General features: G+C 37.4%; 2 protein-coding genes across 5 annotated transcripts in view; both read left to right on the top strand.

Annotated features, from left to right (window-relative positions):
* src (v-src avian sarcoma (Schmidt-Ruppin A-2) viral oncogene homolog) overlaps nt 1–3,355 on the top strand; it is a 46,405-nt gene extending 43,050 nt beyond the window's left edge. For both annotated transcript variants that reach the window (XM_043230196.1, XM_043230197.1), the window contains one exon: nt 143–3,355. In XM_043230196.1, coding sequence (XP_043086131.1) covers nt 143–351 — 209 coding nt within the window. In that variant the 3' untranslated portion in view covers nt 352–3,355. The remainder of the gene's footprint in view (nt 1–142) is intronic.
* A 2,827-nt stretch (nt 3,356–6,182) lies between these two features.
* The window catches only part of mical1 (microtubule associated monooxygenase, calponin and LIM domain containing 1), a 28,954-nt gene continuing 20,136 nt past the window's right edge, over nt 6,183–15,000 (top strand). Inside the window, exons 1-6 of one of the 3 annotated variants that reach the window (XM_043230223.1) lie at nt 6,183–6,291; nt 12,750–13,035; nt 13,109–13,316; nt 13,986–14,093; nt 14,191–14,286; nt 14,962–15,000. The exon at nt 14,962–15,000 is cut by the window's right edge and continues 117 nt beyond it. In XM_043230223.1, the coding sequence (XP_043086158.1) occupies nt 12,775–13,035; nt 13,109–13,316; nt 13,986–14,093; nt 14,191–14,286; nt 14,962–15,000 (712 nt within the window). In that variant the 5' untranslated portion in view covers nt 6,183–6,291; nt 12,750–12,774. Of the gene's footprint in view, nt 6,292–8,358; nt 8,568–12,749; nt 13,036–13,108; nt 13,317–13,985; nt 14,094–14,190; nt 14,287–14,961 lie in introns of those variants that run through there. The other 2 variants (XM_043230224.1, XM_043230222.1) reach the window with 2 other exon arrangements.

A 15,000-nucleotide genomic window follows, 5' to 3' on the forward strand; every position in this document is an offset into this window, starting at 1 on the left:
AAAGAAAAAAAAAAAATGTTGAGGCTGTATGATAATATACTGTCCTATTAAATGACATTCTCAAAAATGCACATGACAGCATTTCCTGCCGACGAGCCGCATCCTCGGCCTGGTTAAAGTCTGACTCCTCTCCTCCTCTCAGGCATGGTGAACCGGGAGGTGCTGGACCAGGTGGAGCGCGGCTACAGGATGCCCTGTCCCTCCGAGTGTCCCGAATCCCTGCACGAGCTGATGCTGACCTGCTGGCGCAAGGAGCCCGAGGAGCGGCCCACCTTCGAATACCTGCAGGGCTTCCTGGAAGACTACTTCACCTCCACCGAACCGCAGTACCAGCCGGGCGAGAACCTCTAGAGACGGCGAAGGACATCGTTTCCCCGGCGCGAGGTGTTTCGTGGCGCACCCCAAACAATACCGACGGGGGGACGTCGACATCGTATCCGGTCCGTTTAAAGCAACTTATTGGGTCTCGGCATTGTAACGGCATGTTTTCCCCACTTTCGAGACGAGATGCGTCTTTCCTGCGAAGAAATTCAATAGCAAACCGCTTCCTCTGCTGATAATCGCCGCGAGGCTTTGTTTCCCCCTCCGAAGCTCTACAAGGATTGATCCCTGGCTGTTTTCTTGACCTCGACGCGCCACCACTTCTCTCCCGAACCCTTTTAGCGGATGCTCCAGTTCTGTCGTTCCCCCTCCTCCCACAATCCCTCGCTTCTATCCTCTTCCCCCAAAGCGTCGGCTCTGGCGTTCGGCGTGAACCCCGCTCCGGATGGACGAGGCGCGTCTCTCGTGACCCCGTTAATGTCTTCCAATAGATATCCAGGGTCTGTGGTATTTTATGCCTTTTTAATGGTAGAAATGAGCTTTTTGTCCTGCTTTGTTCGTTGGTTTCTTTTGTATCGACCTGGATCGACTGGAATAAGGACGCGATTGGTCGAACGCCGGTCACGTGATTGGAATTCGTTCGGAATTCTGAAACGACGGGAGCGGAACATTTCTTCCCATTTGATACGGACTTGAATAGAGAATGGTTCAGAACGCGGTTTCAGTTATTCTACTCTTCTAGTATTCGAAACAACTACTGATATATATATATATATATATATATATATATATATATATATATATATATATATATATATATATATATATAGCGTTGTTTTTGTTTGAAAGCTGATATGACTGTATAGTCTTACTTTGTGTGCCAATACAAAGGAGAAAAAAAATGAATTTTGTACCGTTTTATTATGTATAAAATGTATTTTTATTAATGTTGTTTTTTGTAACGAAGAGGACGAGCTTTGTAACTAGAACTTAAAGGAATAGTTCACTGAACGAAAAACAAACAAAAAAAAAATTTAAAATGTGTCATTTTTTTTTTGTAACCCTCGTGTAAAACACAAACGGAGATGTTTGGAGGAATGTTCATGCTGCTCTTTTCCCACATACAGTGCTTTTACGCTTACTGCATGAGAAAAACATCCGCTCTTTTTGTATCCCACGAAAAAAAAAAGGAGAAAAGAAAAGGCGTTTATGTTTGGAACGACACGTCGAGGGTGAGTAAATTATGGCATCATTTAAATTTGCACACTGCAAAAATGTTTTCCCGCCCTTTTTAGCCTTTGTGTCTTGATTTCCCATTACAGATATGTCAACATTCATAAATCGAGCAAAATGATATGAGAGAGTCGTTTTCTAAAATGAAACGATTCTGTTTAAATCAAGAAAAATATCTGGCAACCCTTAAAATGATCCAGTCAGATACTTTTTCTCATTTTAAGCATAAACTCGCTTCATTTTTTTTTTTCAGAAAACAACTTTTTGCTTCTAGAGTTGATTTTAAGAATGTTGAGATGTTTGCACTGAAATACGAGACAAAAACGCCGAGGAAGAAAATCTATTTTTGTAGTGTAGGTGAACTATTGCTTTTCTAACTCGCGAATATCGTTCGAGAGGTGTTTGAACCGACTCCTCGAAGCTTGTTCGATGCTTGAAGTTAAAACGTTTCGTCCTTTTGGCTTTTTGAAACTAATTCCGACGCGTGCCGTCGAAGTCGCCGACGCGTTACGCGCAAAATGGCCGACGCTGTATAGAATTGTGGGTAACGACCTCACCGCTACTGCTTTCCTATAAGATCCACAGAAAGCCGCGGACCTTGCCTGCGAGCTGTTAGTGACGGTGCCCGAATAAATAATATAATCACTGCTGAGACAATGTAGAATGAAATAGGTTCGAGTTTTAGGGATGTTCGTGCCGATACGATGAGGGTAAGGGTTAGGAAACGTTTAGAAAGGCATGCAGCTGTAATCGCGGTACTTTAGCTGGTAGATGTGTGACGCCTGTCGATATTCTGTAAATACTTTCGTGTGTAAATATTCTTTTCGTATTTATTCATATTGCCTCGGTCTGTGTTCGTTTCTCCCGTAAGACGCGCTCGGTCCTGCGCGAAGCCGGCCGCAAAAAAAATAGCCGCGTCTCGCGTAAACGGTGCGCCGAACGATACGCCAAAAAAAAAAATCGACTTTGCGTCTGTACGCCACGCGCGTGTTTGGCGTGCAAATAACACGCGGTTTTCGCGGGCGCGCGTATGACACGCATCCACCCCGCAACCCCGATCCCACTCGTGGCGTAGCATATGCGCGCGGGTGTATTTCGCGCCAAATTTATGTTTCGCGCCAAATTCATATTTCGCGCCAATTTTATATTTCGCGCCAAATTTGCGCGGGTGCATTTCGCTTTTATTCGGCGTACTATTTGCACGCGCGTTAGAGCGGGCAGCGCCATCCGCAGACCCGGTTTTCCTGCGGCAACCGAACGCGTAGAAAAGCACAGATCCGAGACGCTTTCTTTGTTTTCAGCTGATTTTTATTTGCAGCAAGAAGCTCACCTTTTTTTATTAAGGCGTGACTCGCACACTAAAGTATTGTTTTATTATTACTTTTTAACTTGCAATAAACCTGCTGATTTTGACAGGCGGTTGCTGCAAAGTAAACCGTTGCTCTGGTCGTGATGTGGAAGGTGTTCGACGACGGCGTGGTCTCGGTTCGTGGAATATAAACTGGAAAATAAAATTATGACGAGTAAAACGAGTCGCATCTGCAAGTAACTATATTAGTGCATCCCCATCCAATGTATTCAAACTATGCAGTTGTTTTTCTATGAGTTGCGTGTCTGTATTTTAACTGCAGTTGCTCACAATCAGATTCCAGTGTTCTGCAACGACTGGTATCAAAATATGAAATAACACTGAAATGAGATTTGTACTTTAAAAATTTATGACATGGTGTTATATTTTCTTTTCTTTCTTTTTTTAAAGTGCAATAAACTATGTTTCTAAAGCTTGGATTTAAGCACGAAACTGTTTTTATTTCGTTTTATTATTTGTAACGTGTTTGTAAAAATTGTAGATGCGTTTTGTTTCTTCGTCAGATTTGGAGAAATGTAGCAGTGCGCCGCCAATGGGATGCACTGCAGTGAATGGGTGCCGTCGGAATGAGAGTCTAAGCGGCTGATGAAAGCAAAACAATTTTTGCTAAGACACAAATCCATCATTTAAAACTTATATTTCGGTGAAAAAGTTGTCTGAATCGGGAGAGAAGTACTGTGTGCACAGATCAAGCACCGTTTACAAGCCAAAACAGTTCAAAACAAATATCTTCTTTTTCATTAATGGCGATTATGGATATTTTTGTCTTATTAACTGATTTAGTTCTTACAAATACGTAGCTGTTAAGTGGAGTGCTGTGGGTTATTGTGATGTTTTTATCAGCTGTTTGGACTCTCATTCTGACGGCACCCATTCACTGCAGAGGACCCATTGGTGAGCAAGTGATATAATGCTTTTTTTTTTTTACCCAGACCTGTTCATGAATAAACAAACCCATCTACGTTTTAGAAAGCCGGAAAGGATTTTCAGAAAATGTTCATTTCGGATCTGAATGCCTCCCTTTTCCTTGACGAAAATAGCTGCGATTATTAACCCGGCCGTTCCTTGTTAATGTTTTACAGCTGATTCTATAAGGAAATGCGGTATAATCGGGCCTTAAGCATTTGCTGTGTGCTCCTAAGTAGAGAGTTAAAGAAAAAGTAGTGCAATAGTGTGTGAACTGTTATAATGACGTATTTTATATAGTGTACTCTGCCATTAGAGAAAAGTGAGATTAATATGGCCCTCAAAAAGCATTTGAAGTGTGGCGAATAAATCCATATAAGAATATAACCTGCATGAATAGCAGTTCTAATATATAATAGCATGATTTAATGATATTAGAGAAACATTTGTGAAACTGTTTACGATTAGCTTTTATTTGATGGTATTCTTATCATGCAAGTATTATATATAATTAATATTTTTTGTTATATATGTGTATATGTGTATTTTGTTATATATATATAATTTATTTAAAAATAATGATTTTTTTATATATACATATATATATATTAAAAAAAAAAAAATTATATATATATATATAAATTGAAAAAATATATATATACATATAAATTAAAAATAAATTTATATATATATATATATATATATATATATATATAAAATAAAAACAATATATAAATTATTTTACCTGTTTATGCCCCTTAAGTGCTATATGTGTTCTATACATAAAGTAAACATATAATAACAATAACAATATATAATAGAATGGTAAATGTAAAGCCAACTAATGAAAACAAAGGTGTTCCCGAGCGGAGGGTCCATAAATCCCATGGGATCTGACATCATTCGGCCTGATCCCTTTGGGCTTGTTACCATTTCCCTTTACACTGACTATCACTCTCTGAACACTAATACAATCGGATAAATCATTTCTCAAATATTTAGGCCGTACCGATACGTTTTACATTTTTCCTTTTCCTTTAGATGTCAAATAGACGTCTATTAGGTGTCTTTTAAGGTGTTTATGATTTGTGTAAAACCGGCATCTTATAGTTTGTACACAGCAGATGCTTTTTCCTTGATCAGGTGATCTTTAACAGACATCTCGCAGGGAAATAAACACGGCCGAAGGCACTAACCGTAACACATCAATATGCTAACATAAAAAAACTATGAGTTTGTCAGCTACCATATCTATAAATAAAGACTTTAGATGACATTAAACTGTGAAAAGTCTCTCATGAAAGTGAAAAGGTATGTCTAATTGACTGTGTGGTCTTTGAGCTCGATACATAATCAGATATTATCCAGCATCTGAACTGATTTAATATTTAGATAATGCAATTGTTTCAGCATCAGCCTACGTTTTGAACGCTGAAAGCCGGTTTCTTGTCCTCTGGCGACATCTACTGTTATGTTAGAGTACACTGCAATATTTACATCCAGTTTAACCATAAACTAGCAGGTTATCAGAGTAATCTTGCTTTTGCTGGACTTCAGTTAGACTTCACGCCCCGCACTGCTTTATTCACGACAGTACACATACTACTTATTTCTACTATTTTACTTTTAAAACACCAGCTTGTTGGCTTTCGACCAAATTCTCTTCATGAGTGAAAGTCGGTGCTGCACGAATAAAGTTGCAAGAACACGTCCCGTTTCTTTAAAACTCTGCAGCGGTGTCTGAAAAACGATTTCGAAAGTCGTTTCGAAGGCCTTTGGGGTCATAAACCGAGCAAAAGACAGGCCTGCCCTGCCCTGACCTGCCCTGTGGTAATAACTTTTGCTTCTGTTCATTACCCGGAAGTGTTACTTAAGAATCAGATTGCGTAATAGGTTTACCTTATGAATATTAATTACGTTCCGATGACGTTAAACCCCCTCATGTCCAAAAGGGGCGTCAAATCACTTCCCTCATTTATCTCATTTATTTTTAATCTAACCTTAAGTAAACTGTTTATATATATATATATATATATATATATATATATATATATATATATATATATATATATATATATATATATATATATATATATATGTATGTAATAGTAGTATTACATAACATGACAAAAGTTTACAAATACTGGATAAACACGTATTCAGTTAATTATTATTTTTTTATTTATGTAAGCAAATCAAATATTTAAAATACATTTTTAAAATAACGTTTCATCGTAGACAAAAAAAAATCCAACGGCCCAACGAACGCCAGAAAAGCCCTCGTCTGCCGTTTAGCCAATCAAATCGTCACTTTGTTCGTTATTATTCATGAGCCCTGCCTTTTTTGGTAGGATTCGTAAACGTCCTGACGGACGAGACGCTGCAGGTGAGTCAAAATCTCTCGCAGAGAGATAAACACGGAGCTGCAACTAATTCGAAAGGACCCTGAACTGGCTTGCAAGGTACTTTTTTCTTATTCATATCAACTTTTATCACAGAAATGCCCTGTCAGTCGGTTAATTGCCAAACCAGCAAATGCGCTTTAGTGAGCGCTGTACATCTTGTACAGCTAATTTGAACTTGTTTTGATGCGATGTGCTAAAGTTGTACGAAGTCGTCTCCGTGTTTAAGTTATTCTTGTTTTAACGCTGTTTTCACGAAGCGGGGTGTCATTTTGTTTGACGCTAGGATGTTCGTGTTTCTTTTTAGTGGCGTGTTTTTGGTTTTTGCTCGCGTAAGTTTGCTCGTCGTTTTTTGGTTGTGTCGCGAAAGCCACACTGAGCCTGTTTCCTGAGATAAAGCCCCTTGGGATGTTGCCGAAACTTGTCGGTGGTGACGTGTGTGTGTGTGTGTGTGTGTGTGTGTGTGTGTGTGTGTGTGCGCGCGCGCGCGTGTGTGTGTGTGTGTGTGTGTGTGTCAGAAACCGATGACTGATCACCTTGAGAGTGCGGGGGAAATTCTGCATTGTTGTAAATTCCTCACCAAAAACTCAGGAAAAAAAAGCTATAAAAGCTCTTATTGGGGTGGAACTTTTTTTTTTTTTAAAGTATACATGTAGTGGTGCCTTAAAATTACACATTAGTACCTAAACGCACATATTTATACTTCAATGACCTTTTGAGGAGGTACTGCCCCAGTGGCGTCTTCTGTCTTAACCCTGGGACTTTAATCTTTCTTTATGTATATTGCTGTATTTATCAACAGCCGCTGTTATCTCTTTAAGTCTGTGTCATGATTTTATGAATTAACAGCATATATATGTGCGCTAAGTGCTCCATCCCGTGTGAATTTGAAACTGAAACCCCTCTTATAGATGTATCTCACAAAACCAGTCGAGGGCATTTCTCCCAAAGTCAAAACAAAGCGAAGAATTTGGTTTTTGATGAAGGGATTAGACAAACAAACCAACACTAGCTTCGCTAATCTTTAAATTTTTTTATTCATATCCAACACCGCTTTCAAAGCTGCGTAATAAGATCAGCAATGGACTACGCAAACGCTTCATGAAAAGGGCACAGATCTTCACCTTCCATGCAGAATCAGTAAACTTTATTAAACCCTTGATCAGGGAATGAAGGTACTGATTTACTTTAGAAATGCAATAAATGTTGTTCATTGATATTGATTGTTTAACTATAGGATGAATCCTATTAAAGAATCCAACAAAAAATTAAAAATAAATAAAAAAAAACCTCATAAAATAAAAAATATTAAAAGCATTTTTTTTTCTTGTGTCACAATGAAAACCCCCGTGAAATCTAGCTACGGTAATTATTGTAATGCATCTGGATGTTTCTCTTTTGATTTATTCTTATTATTGTTCTTTTTTTCTCATGTGTTGAGTGATTCAAAGGCCAATACAATTATTTTTTTCACTTAAAATAAATTCAAATAACTTTTTCAAAAATGTCATTTAAGTTATTTTTGTTTTTAAATGCTTTATTTGTATTTTTAGAATTAGTAAGACAATTCTTAATGTAGTTAATGTAAATGTAGTTGTTACTTAAATATTGTATTATTATTATTATTATTATTATTATTATTGTTACTACTAGTGGTACTCTTATTAAAAAAATTTGTGGTGAGTGAAATATGTCTTGGATATATTCTTGACAGGTTTTTGTGAGTTCCACCCACTCGATTTATTACAGATTGGCATGCTGTACCTGTGTGTGTGTGTGTGTGTGTGTGTGTGTGCGCGTCTCTCACACATCTGTTCCACATATCACTGGCTTTTATGTTCAGACAACAGCAAAACCAACACGCTGTCAACTGACTCATTTAAACTCTTTCAGCCGGTAGCCCTGCCATTCGTTAACAAGACACGACTTTGTTTGTTTCCAGGAAGTGATGTGTGAGAGATCATTGTCTGCGTTACATGCTGCGTGACCGTAAAACATTTGGGAAGTGCTGCGACCGTTCGTTTGAAGCCAGTTTGAAGCAATTAGTTGGCACACGGGGGGGCCTATTATGGGGTTTGAAGACGAAAACCGCCAGAAATCACGTGCTGTTTTTCAGACACGAACAGCGACGAGGCCTTACCCCGAAGAAGGAGTTACGGTGTTGAATTAACCTGACTTCAGCGGTGCATTCTACATAACAGTCAGCGTTTTCCCAAAGCGATGCTTCAGATCAGGCACTGCAAATTACTAGGGCTTTGTCCTTGATGTTAATCATTTCAACACACCGAGAAGTTGAACTGGGAACCAAGAAGCAGTCTGACGTCATTAAACATGAGGTAAAACGGGGCAATCGTTGATTAAAACGGGGATGTCACAAGCTGCTTGTTCTCTCATCGCTGCCTTGCGTGACCCTGGAAACACCCTGGACGGTGGCTACGGCTGCATGCGTTCTAGTTCCAAGCCTCTGTTTTAAAGGAAGTGCTTCCTGAGATGCTGTAAAGAGTGTGTCATTTCACTTTAACAGTTTAGCGCGTAAGGGTTTGGGTTTAAATGCTGCTAGTGCTTTTAACGAGTCATTTGGGATGCTGCATTTGAACACGATAGAAATCACTTTTCGTACGCGATTGAACCGAAAGCGAACGTGCTTCGTTTTAACTTGCGTGGCATTTTGCAGTCCGCGAGCAAAGGATTTATTGCATGTGCGTTTAAACCGAAAGAATGCCCGACGTGACTGGAGGGGAAACTGTGCGCTCGGTTATCAGCTGCGTGTGATCCACCCGCAAGAGTCGCAGGTGACACCGAGTGCGGTGTTAAAATAGCCTCGGTTCAGTTGCGCTCATCGTGTGGGCTGGAAATCTAAATTTGTCAACTGTCACGCGAAACATTTAGCAATATCTTCCACCCTGTTTTTCAGTACAGCCTGCAGCCAGAGACTGATGTTACGCTGTAGTGGCGGTGTGCACCCAATTGCTTGTTGATGTAAACTAACCTAAATCTAGTTGATCTAGTTGAAATCGTTGGTCATAACTGCGGTTTGTTTATGTGAGCACACCAACATTGTTTCCTGCTGAAAGTTGTGGAACTTGATTCCATGAAGCTGAATTCTTTCAGGCTGAACAGTATGCTTTACTTTTCTTCCGCCACTTGTCTCTCCAATTGAATTGAATTGAATCTTTCGTTTTTTTGTAAGTTTGTGTTTATTGTAGTAATGTTTTGTTGTCTTGTGCATACGTGTAGAACGTGTGTCTGTGTGTGTATGTGTATATATGCACAGCCAAAGTACTTCAGGGCTGTATTTATTTGATCTCAAATACAGACAAAAACAATATTATGACATATTATTGCAATTTATTAGAGCATTAATATAGTATATTATATTCCTGTGATTCAAAGCTGAATTTTCATCAGGCATTACTCCAGTCATCAGATTTATCATAAATATTGGAAATTGTCGTTGCTGCTTAAGATTTTTTTAAAACCTGACTTTTTTCTTTTTTTATATATATATATATAATATATATATATATATATATATATATATATATATATATATATATATATATATATATATATATATATATATATATATATATTATTTATTTATTTATTTATTTATTTATTATTTTTTTAAAAACAAAACATTATATTCACATAAAAATCTAATAGTAATAAAATAGTATCATAAGTTTGGGGTCAGTAAATATTCTTTTTTTTTTTTTTTTTTTTAAACAAAAGAATATTTTTGTTTACCAGGGATGTGTTAAATTAATTTTAAAAAATGATGGTAAAGACTATTTATTAAATACTGTATTAATCTTACACAAGGAATTATAACGTTACAGCAGCAACCACAAGTTTAATCCTTACACCCAGATTTATCTACTTGACTAAACCTATAACAAAGAATCTTAAACCCAGCCATAAATCACTAGCCTTGATTATACCACTGTTTTACTAGAATGCTTTACAAAATATCCAAGGTGCTTCAACAAAAAGCTTCATTTTGTGGATGACGCTTTGCTCAAAAAAAAGAACAGTAACCACTGTAGCATAAAAGAAGATTGCATCTGAAATATTTGGTCGTTACACCTGTCAAAGGTTAGTAGGAAGTGTATAGGCCCTTGCTTTGAATGACTTGAATGATCTTTGAATGATCTTGGTCCGCTCTTCTTCCTCTCTATAGTTTGCTATCTGTAGTGGTTTTCTGCTGATGAAAGGCTTGGTCTCTGCAGACTGGGCAGTTAATGCAAAAAAAATAGATCGATGTGATTAATAGCTTTGTGAAATAATAAAACTGCATAATAACGGCAAAAGGCGTGCACCGTGACGTTGTTAAGCGCAGCTCATCACGTGTTCGATGAGAAACGGAATAGACTAGTGACAAAGACAAAATGCTTTTTGTAAAGAAGAACTTGCATGCCATTTTGAAAAACAAAGTAAATGTCAGTTCTGCACAGGATGATTTTAATTTTAAACTGAAATTGTATTGATTTTAAAAAGCACTAAACATTATTTGATGTAACATTTTGGAATAATGCATTTATAGCATAGTTTTGGTTTTATTTAGTTGCTCACTGGTAAAGACGTTTTTACACCAAATCTAAAAATGGAAACTAATGCTGATTAATTAACGTCTTTGTTTGGACTGCTGAATGTGTGTTGACTGTGTTGGGACTACGCAGTTGTTCCCTTAATTTTCACAGTTACAGTTTGTGTTTTTATGTACAAGTTTTAACAGTTTCACGTGGTTTCAACCCAATTTAAAAACAAAAGCTTCCCATCTATGTTTGTAACAGATATACTTGCCGTGCATTTGCTGCCGTTAATAACCGTAACCATCTTAAAATGTTTTCAATAGCCAGAAGACAGTTTGTCCTGTTAAATGCCAAATAAACATCATGTTTATGTATACTTTTTTTTTTTTAATAAGAAAAATCGGCCATGTAAAAGTCATGATCGTGCATCACTAGTAAATACATATAACATTTTCTGAAGTTTCCATGAGATACACGAATTAAAGACTTGTTCTTAAAGCAGTGGCATTAATGGGGTCGTGAACTGAAAAACCAAAATAAAACCTTGACCTTTTGACATCTTGTTCACTTCAATTTGATGCAGAATTTTAAACGAAAAGGCACCGACTGGTTCTGACGGTAACGTAAGAGTTGGTTTTCGTTGTGTGCTCACTATTGCTTCGTCTGTTAAACAGATCGTTTGATATGAGCGTTTTAACCTGAATCACAGCAGCGTCCGTCTGGGAAGGACGTGGACTGCCAAACGTGCACAAGTGTGAAAAATAAATGCGTTTCATGAATTGCTAAAATGTTAGTGTTTTTGCCTTGTCTTACGATACAAGTATCTCAACATCTTTTAAACCGAGTTATATTTACTCGAGAAGCAAACTGAACAAATGAAAAACCTGATCCGAGTTCACTTTCAGTTTTTTTTTTTTTCAAGCTCACGTTGCTGATATGAATCATTTTCTGATCCTTTGACAATCACATTTAGAGATCACATCCTTTCATTTATTCCTTAAAAAGGTTTTACAAAAACTCGCTGAACCCCGTATATGCATACGTTTTATATAATAAACGAATCGTTGCAAAAGCGTGCAGCGGTTTTCAGCGCAATTCAGACGAGTGAATGCAGAAGAGAGATGCTTTTTCGTACAAATTACAGACTTTAATCAGTCTTGCTTTCTTTGTCACCCCTGTGCTTTTTAATTAGTTTACATTGAAAATCCTTCCATTAATTTCCCATTAAATGATCTGTACCAGCTAGTTCCAGTGAACTATCAGTTATACTAGAATATGTCAGCCAAGAAAAGTTTTTTTTTTTTTTTTTTTTTTTTTTTTTTTTTTTAAAAACACCCCAAACACGATACGTAGGTGTTGCTTTTACATGCAGAACTGCTATTGAGTGCTGGGTGGTTGCCAAGGTGTTGCATTTTGGTTGTATTTTGAGAGGCTGTTAGGTCATTTCTATATGAAATTGTGGTTTCTAGATATGACTCAGTTCTCGGCAGTGTATGCTTACATGATTATTTGTATATGGAAATTGCTTTTACTTTTACATTTGTTCATTTAGCACAGAACTCCATTTCCGCCACTCCTTTTGCGCGATGCAAACTCGCAATTCTGCCTTTTTTTTTGCAGAATTGTGAAAAACAAACTCGAATATGAAGTCAAAATCGCGTGATATGAAGTCAGCGTTGTGACTGTATCTCTGAATCCTGACTTTATAAATCGCAACGGTGACTTTATAACTTGCAATTGAGGAAAAAAGTCGGAATTGAGAGTTTGCATCATGCAATTGTGAGATAAAGAAAAAACAAAAATTAACCAACGACCAAGTGTTTCATTTAATAATGGGACTTGAGGAATGAAAATAGCGATTTCTGATTACTGAGATATCTTTCTTTCCGTGTAACACTGGTCGAGTTGCCCATCAAAACAAACGTTTAAAAACCTTTTATGTCAGAGTTGACTTTTTGTTTGAAGTCTCTCTGTCTCATCTAGCAGGCTCCAGGCCTCTCCCGTCACAATGGTCAACGGCCTCGACTCTGCGGATCCCAGCCACGCTCTGTTCGACCGCTTTGTCCAGGCTCCGACGTGTAAAGAGACGCGGCAGAACTTCGCCGAACTCTGCCGCCACCTGGAGGTTGAGCCCAGTGACTACAAGCACTTCTACAGCAAGCTGAAGGACAGACTCAACTACTGGAAAGCCAAAGACCTCTGGCAGAAGATCGACAAGAGGGGCGCCCATGTGGACTACGAAGGGGGTCAGGCGTGTCAACGAAACAAGGTACCGTAAAGCACCTGACTAGTGTTAGATATTGTTTGACCCTATGTGACCCCGGTTTCTCTTTCCGTGTCAGTGTTTAGTGCTGGGTGCGGGTCCGTGCGGTCTCAGGACAGCCATTGAACTGGCTCTACTAGGCGCTCGGGTAGTTGTATTGGAAAAAAGAGCGTCCTTCACGAGGAATAACGTCCTGCATTTGTGGCCGTACACGATTCGAGACCTTCTCAACCTCGGGGCCAAGAAATTCTACGGCAGGTTCTGCAGTGGATCCATTCATCACATAAGTGAGCTCCTACACGTCGTTTTTTGCTGGTTTATTGTTGTTGTCGTTCTGGTTTTCTATGTTAATTGCGATTGAAAATGGCCTTGAACCTGGCGTGGTATTAAAAAGCGAATAAATTAATAAACCGTGTTAATCAGCCAACATGAACGACAGTCATATTGCTTCCAATTTTGCTTCCAAAATTCTCAAATAAATATATATATTTTTTAATATATTTATCATTTTTGGCCACTTGTTGCCCATTATATTTGCTTTAAAAAATTATTAAAAAAAAAAGTTTTTGCATACTTATACGTTTTGCAGCTTCTCGCACATCACACGGTGTAGCCATGATGTGCTTTTTAAAAAAAGCCTTCTACAAAAAGGTTTCATTTGCAGACATGGCCTTGTTTAGGGATCTGTGCCTTTGTGCACACAGAGATCTGTCGGCTAAACGGGGATCGTGTTTTTCAGCAATAGTGTGCTCCACTACCTTTCAGAGGGGAAAAAAAGGGAAAATCTGTAGATGGGGAAAAGGTTCTTTGTGCATTTTTGCTTTTTTCTGCTTGTAAGAAAATGCGCATTTGCTACTTATGCAAGTTTTTTTATAAGCTGATGTCGATATTTGAAAATATTTCCCTTGGCGATATATATCGGTCGACCATTAGCAGTGAGGTCTGTGTTTCTCTAGGTATCCGTCAGCTGCAGTTGATTCTGTTGAAACTGGCCCTGATTTTGGGGGTTGAGGTGCACACAGGTGTGACGTATGAAGGTCTGCGGGAACCATCGGGGCCCACAGGTACTTTAACAGGCTTTATTCGTCACTGTACACTGAAGGATCTGTCATGTGGATAAACATAACTGTAATGTGTCTTTTCTCTTTCTCTCTCTCTCAGGATGGAGGGCACAGGTGTCTCCTGCGTCCCACGCGGCTGCTGAGTTTGAGTTCGATGTTTTTATTTCAGCTGGAGGGGGTCGATTTGTGCCTGATGGTAAATAAAACAATTAGACGGACGAGTGGATTCCATGAAATTCATTTTATCACTGTACTATAAAAGTTTTGAATACTTTTTTTCTTTTATTTAATTTTATTTGGGTTCTTTATTACGTTTCTATTTTAAAAAACCCTCTTTATCCAGATCACTTGTTTGTTTGTTTTGTATGTATATTTATTTATATGGTGAGTTTATAAAACATTTTATTCAGCTTTATTTCGTAGTACAAAAAAATATGAAATGTTATCAAATTTATATATATATGAAATTAAGTAAAAAAAAAAAAATTTTATACAAAATGACTTTTTAGAACAATTTTTTGTTTTAATTTTACATTTTATCTTCTATTAAATTAATTATTTTTATGTTATTAAAAACCATTAAACTATTAAAAAAGTTATTTTATTGTTTTTTTACTTTTTTACTTTTATTTTATGAACATTTTTTATAAAATGTATGCTTATCAAATCACTTTGCACAAAATATTTTATTTTTAATTACATATTTAATTATTATTATTATTATTATTATTATTATTTATTTATTTTATTTTATATACTTTTTATTATACTTTTATTATATTTGTATTATATTATTAAATGCATTTAAATCCTTTCTTTTTGTAACTTTTTATTTTAATGACACTTTCTCACTGCTGTTCCCCTCATTCAGGTTTTAAAATAAAGGAGCTCAGGGGGCAGTTAGCCATTG

This window comes from Puntigrus tetrazona, unplaced genomic scaffold (genome assembly GCF_018831695.1).
Source record: "Puntigrus tetrazona isolate hp1 unplaced genomic scaffold, ASM1883169v1 S000000148, whole genome shotgun sequence".
In the NCBI taxonomy this organism is placed as follows: Eukaryota; Metazoa; Chordata; class Actinopteri; order Cypriniformes; family Cyprinidae; genus Puntigrus; species Puntigrus tetrazona.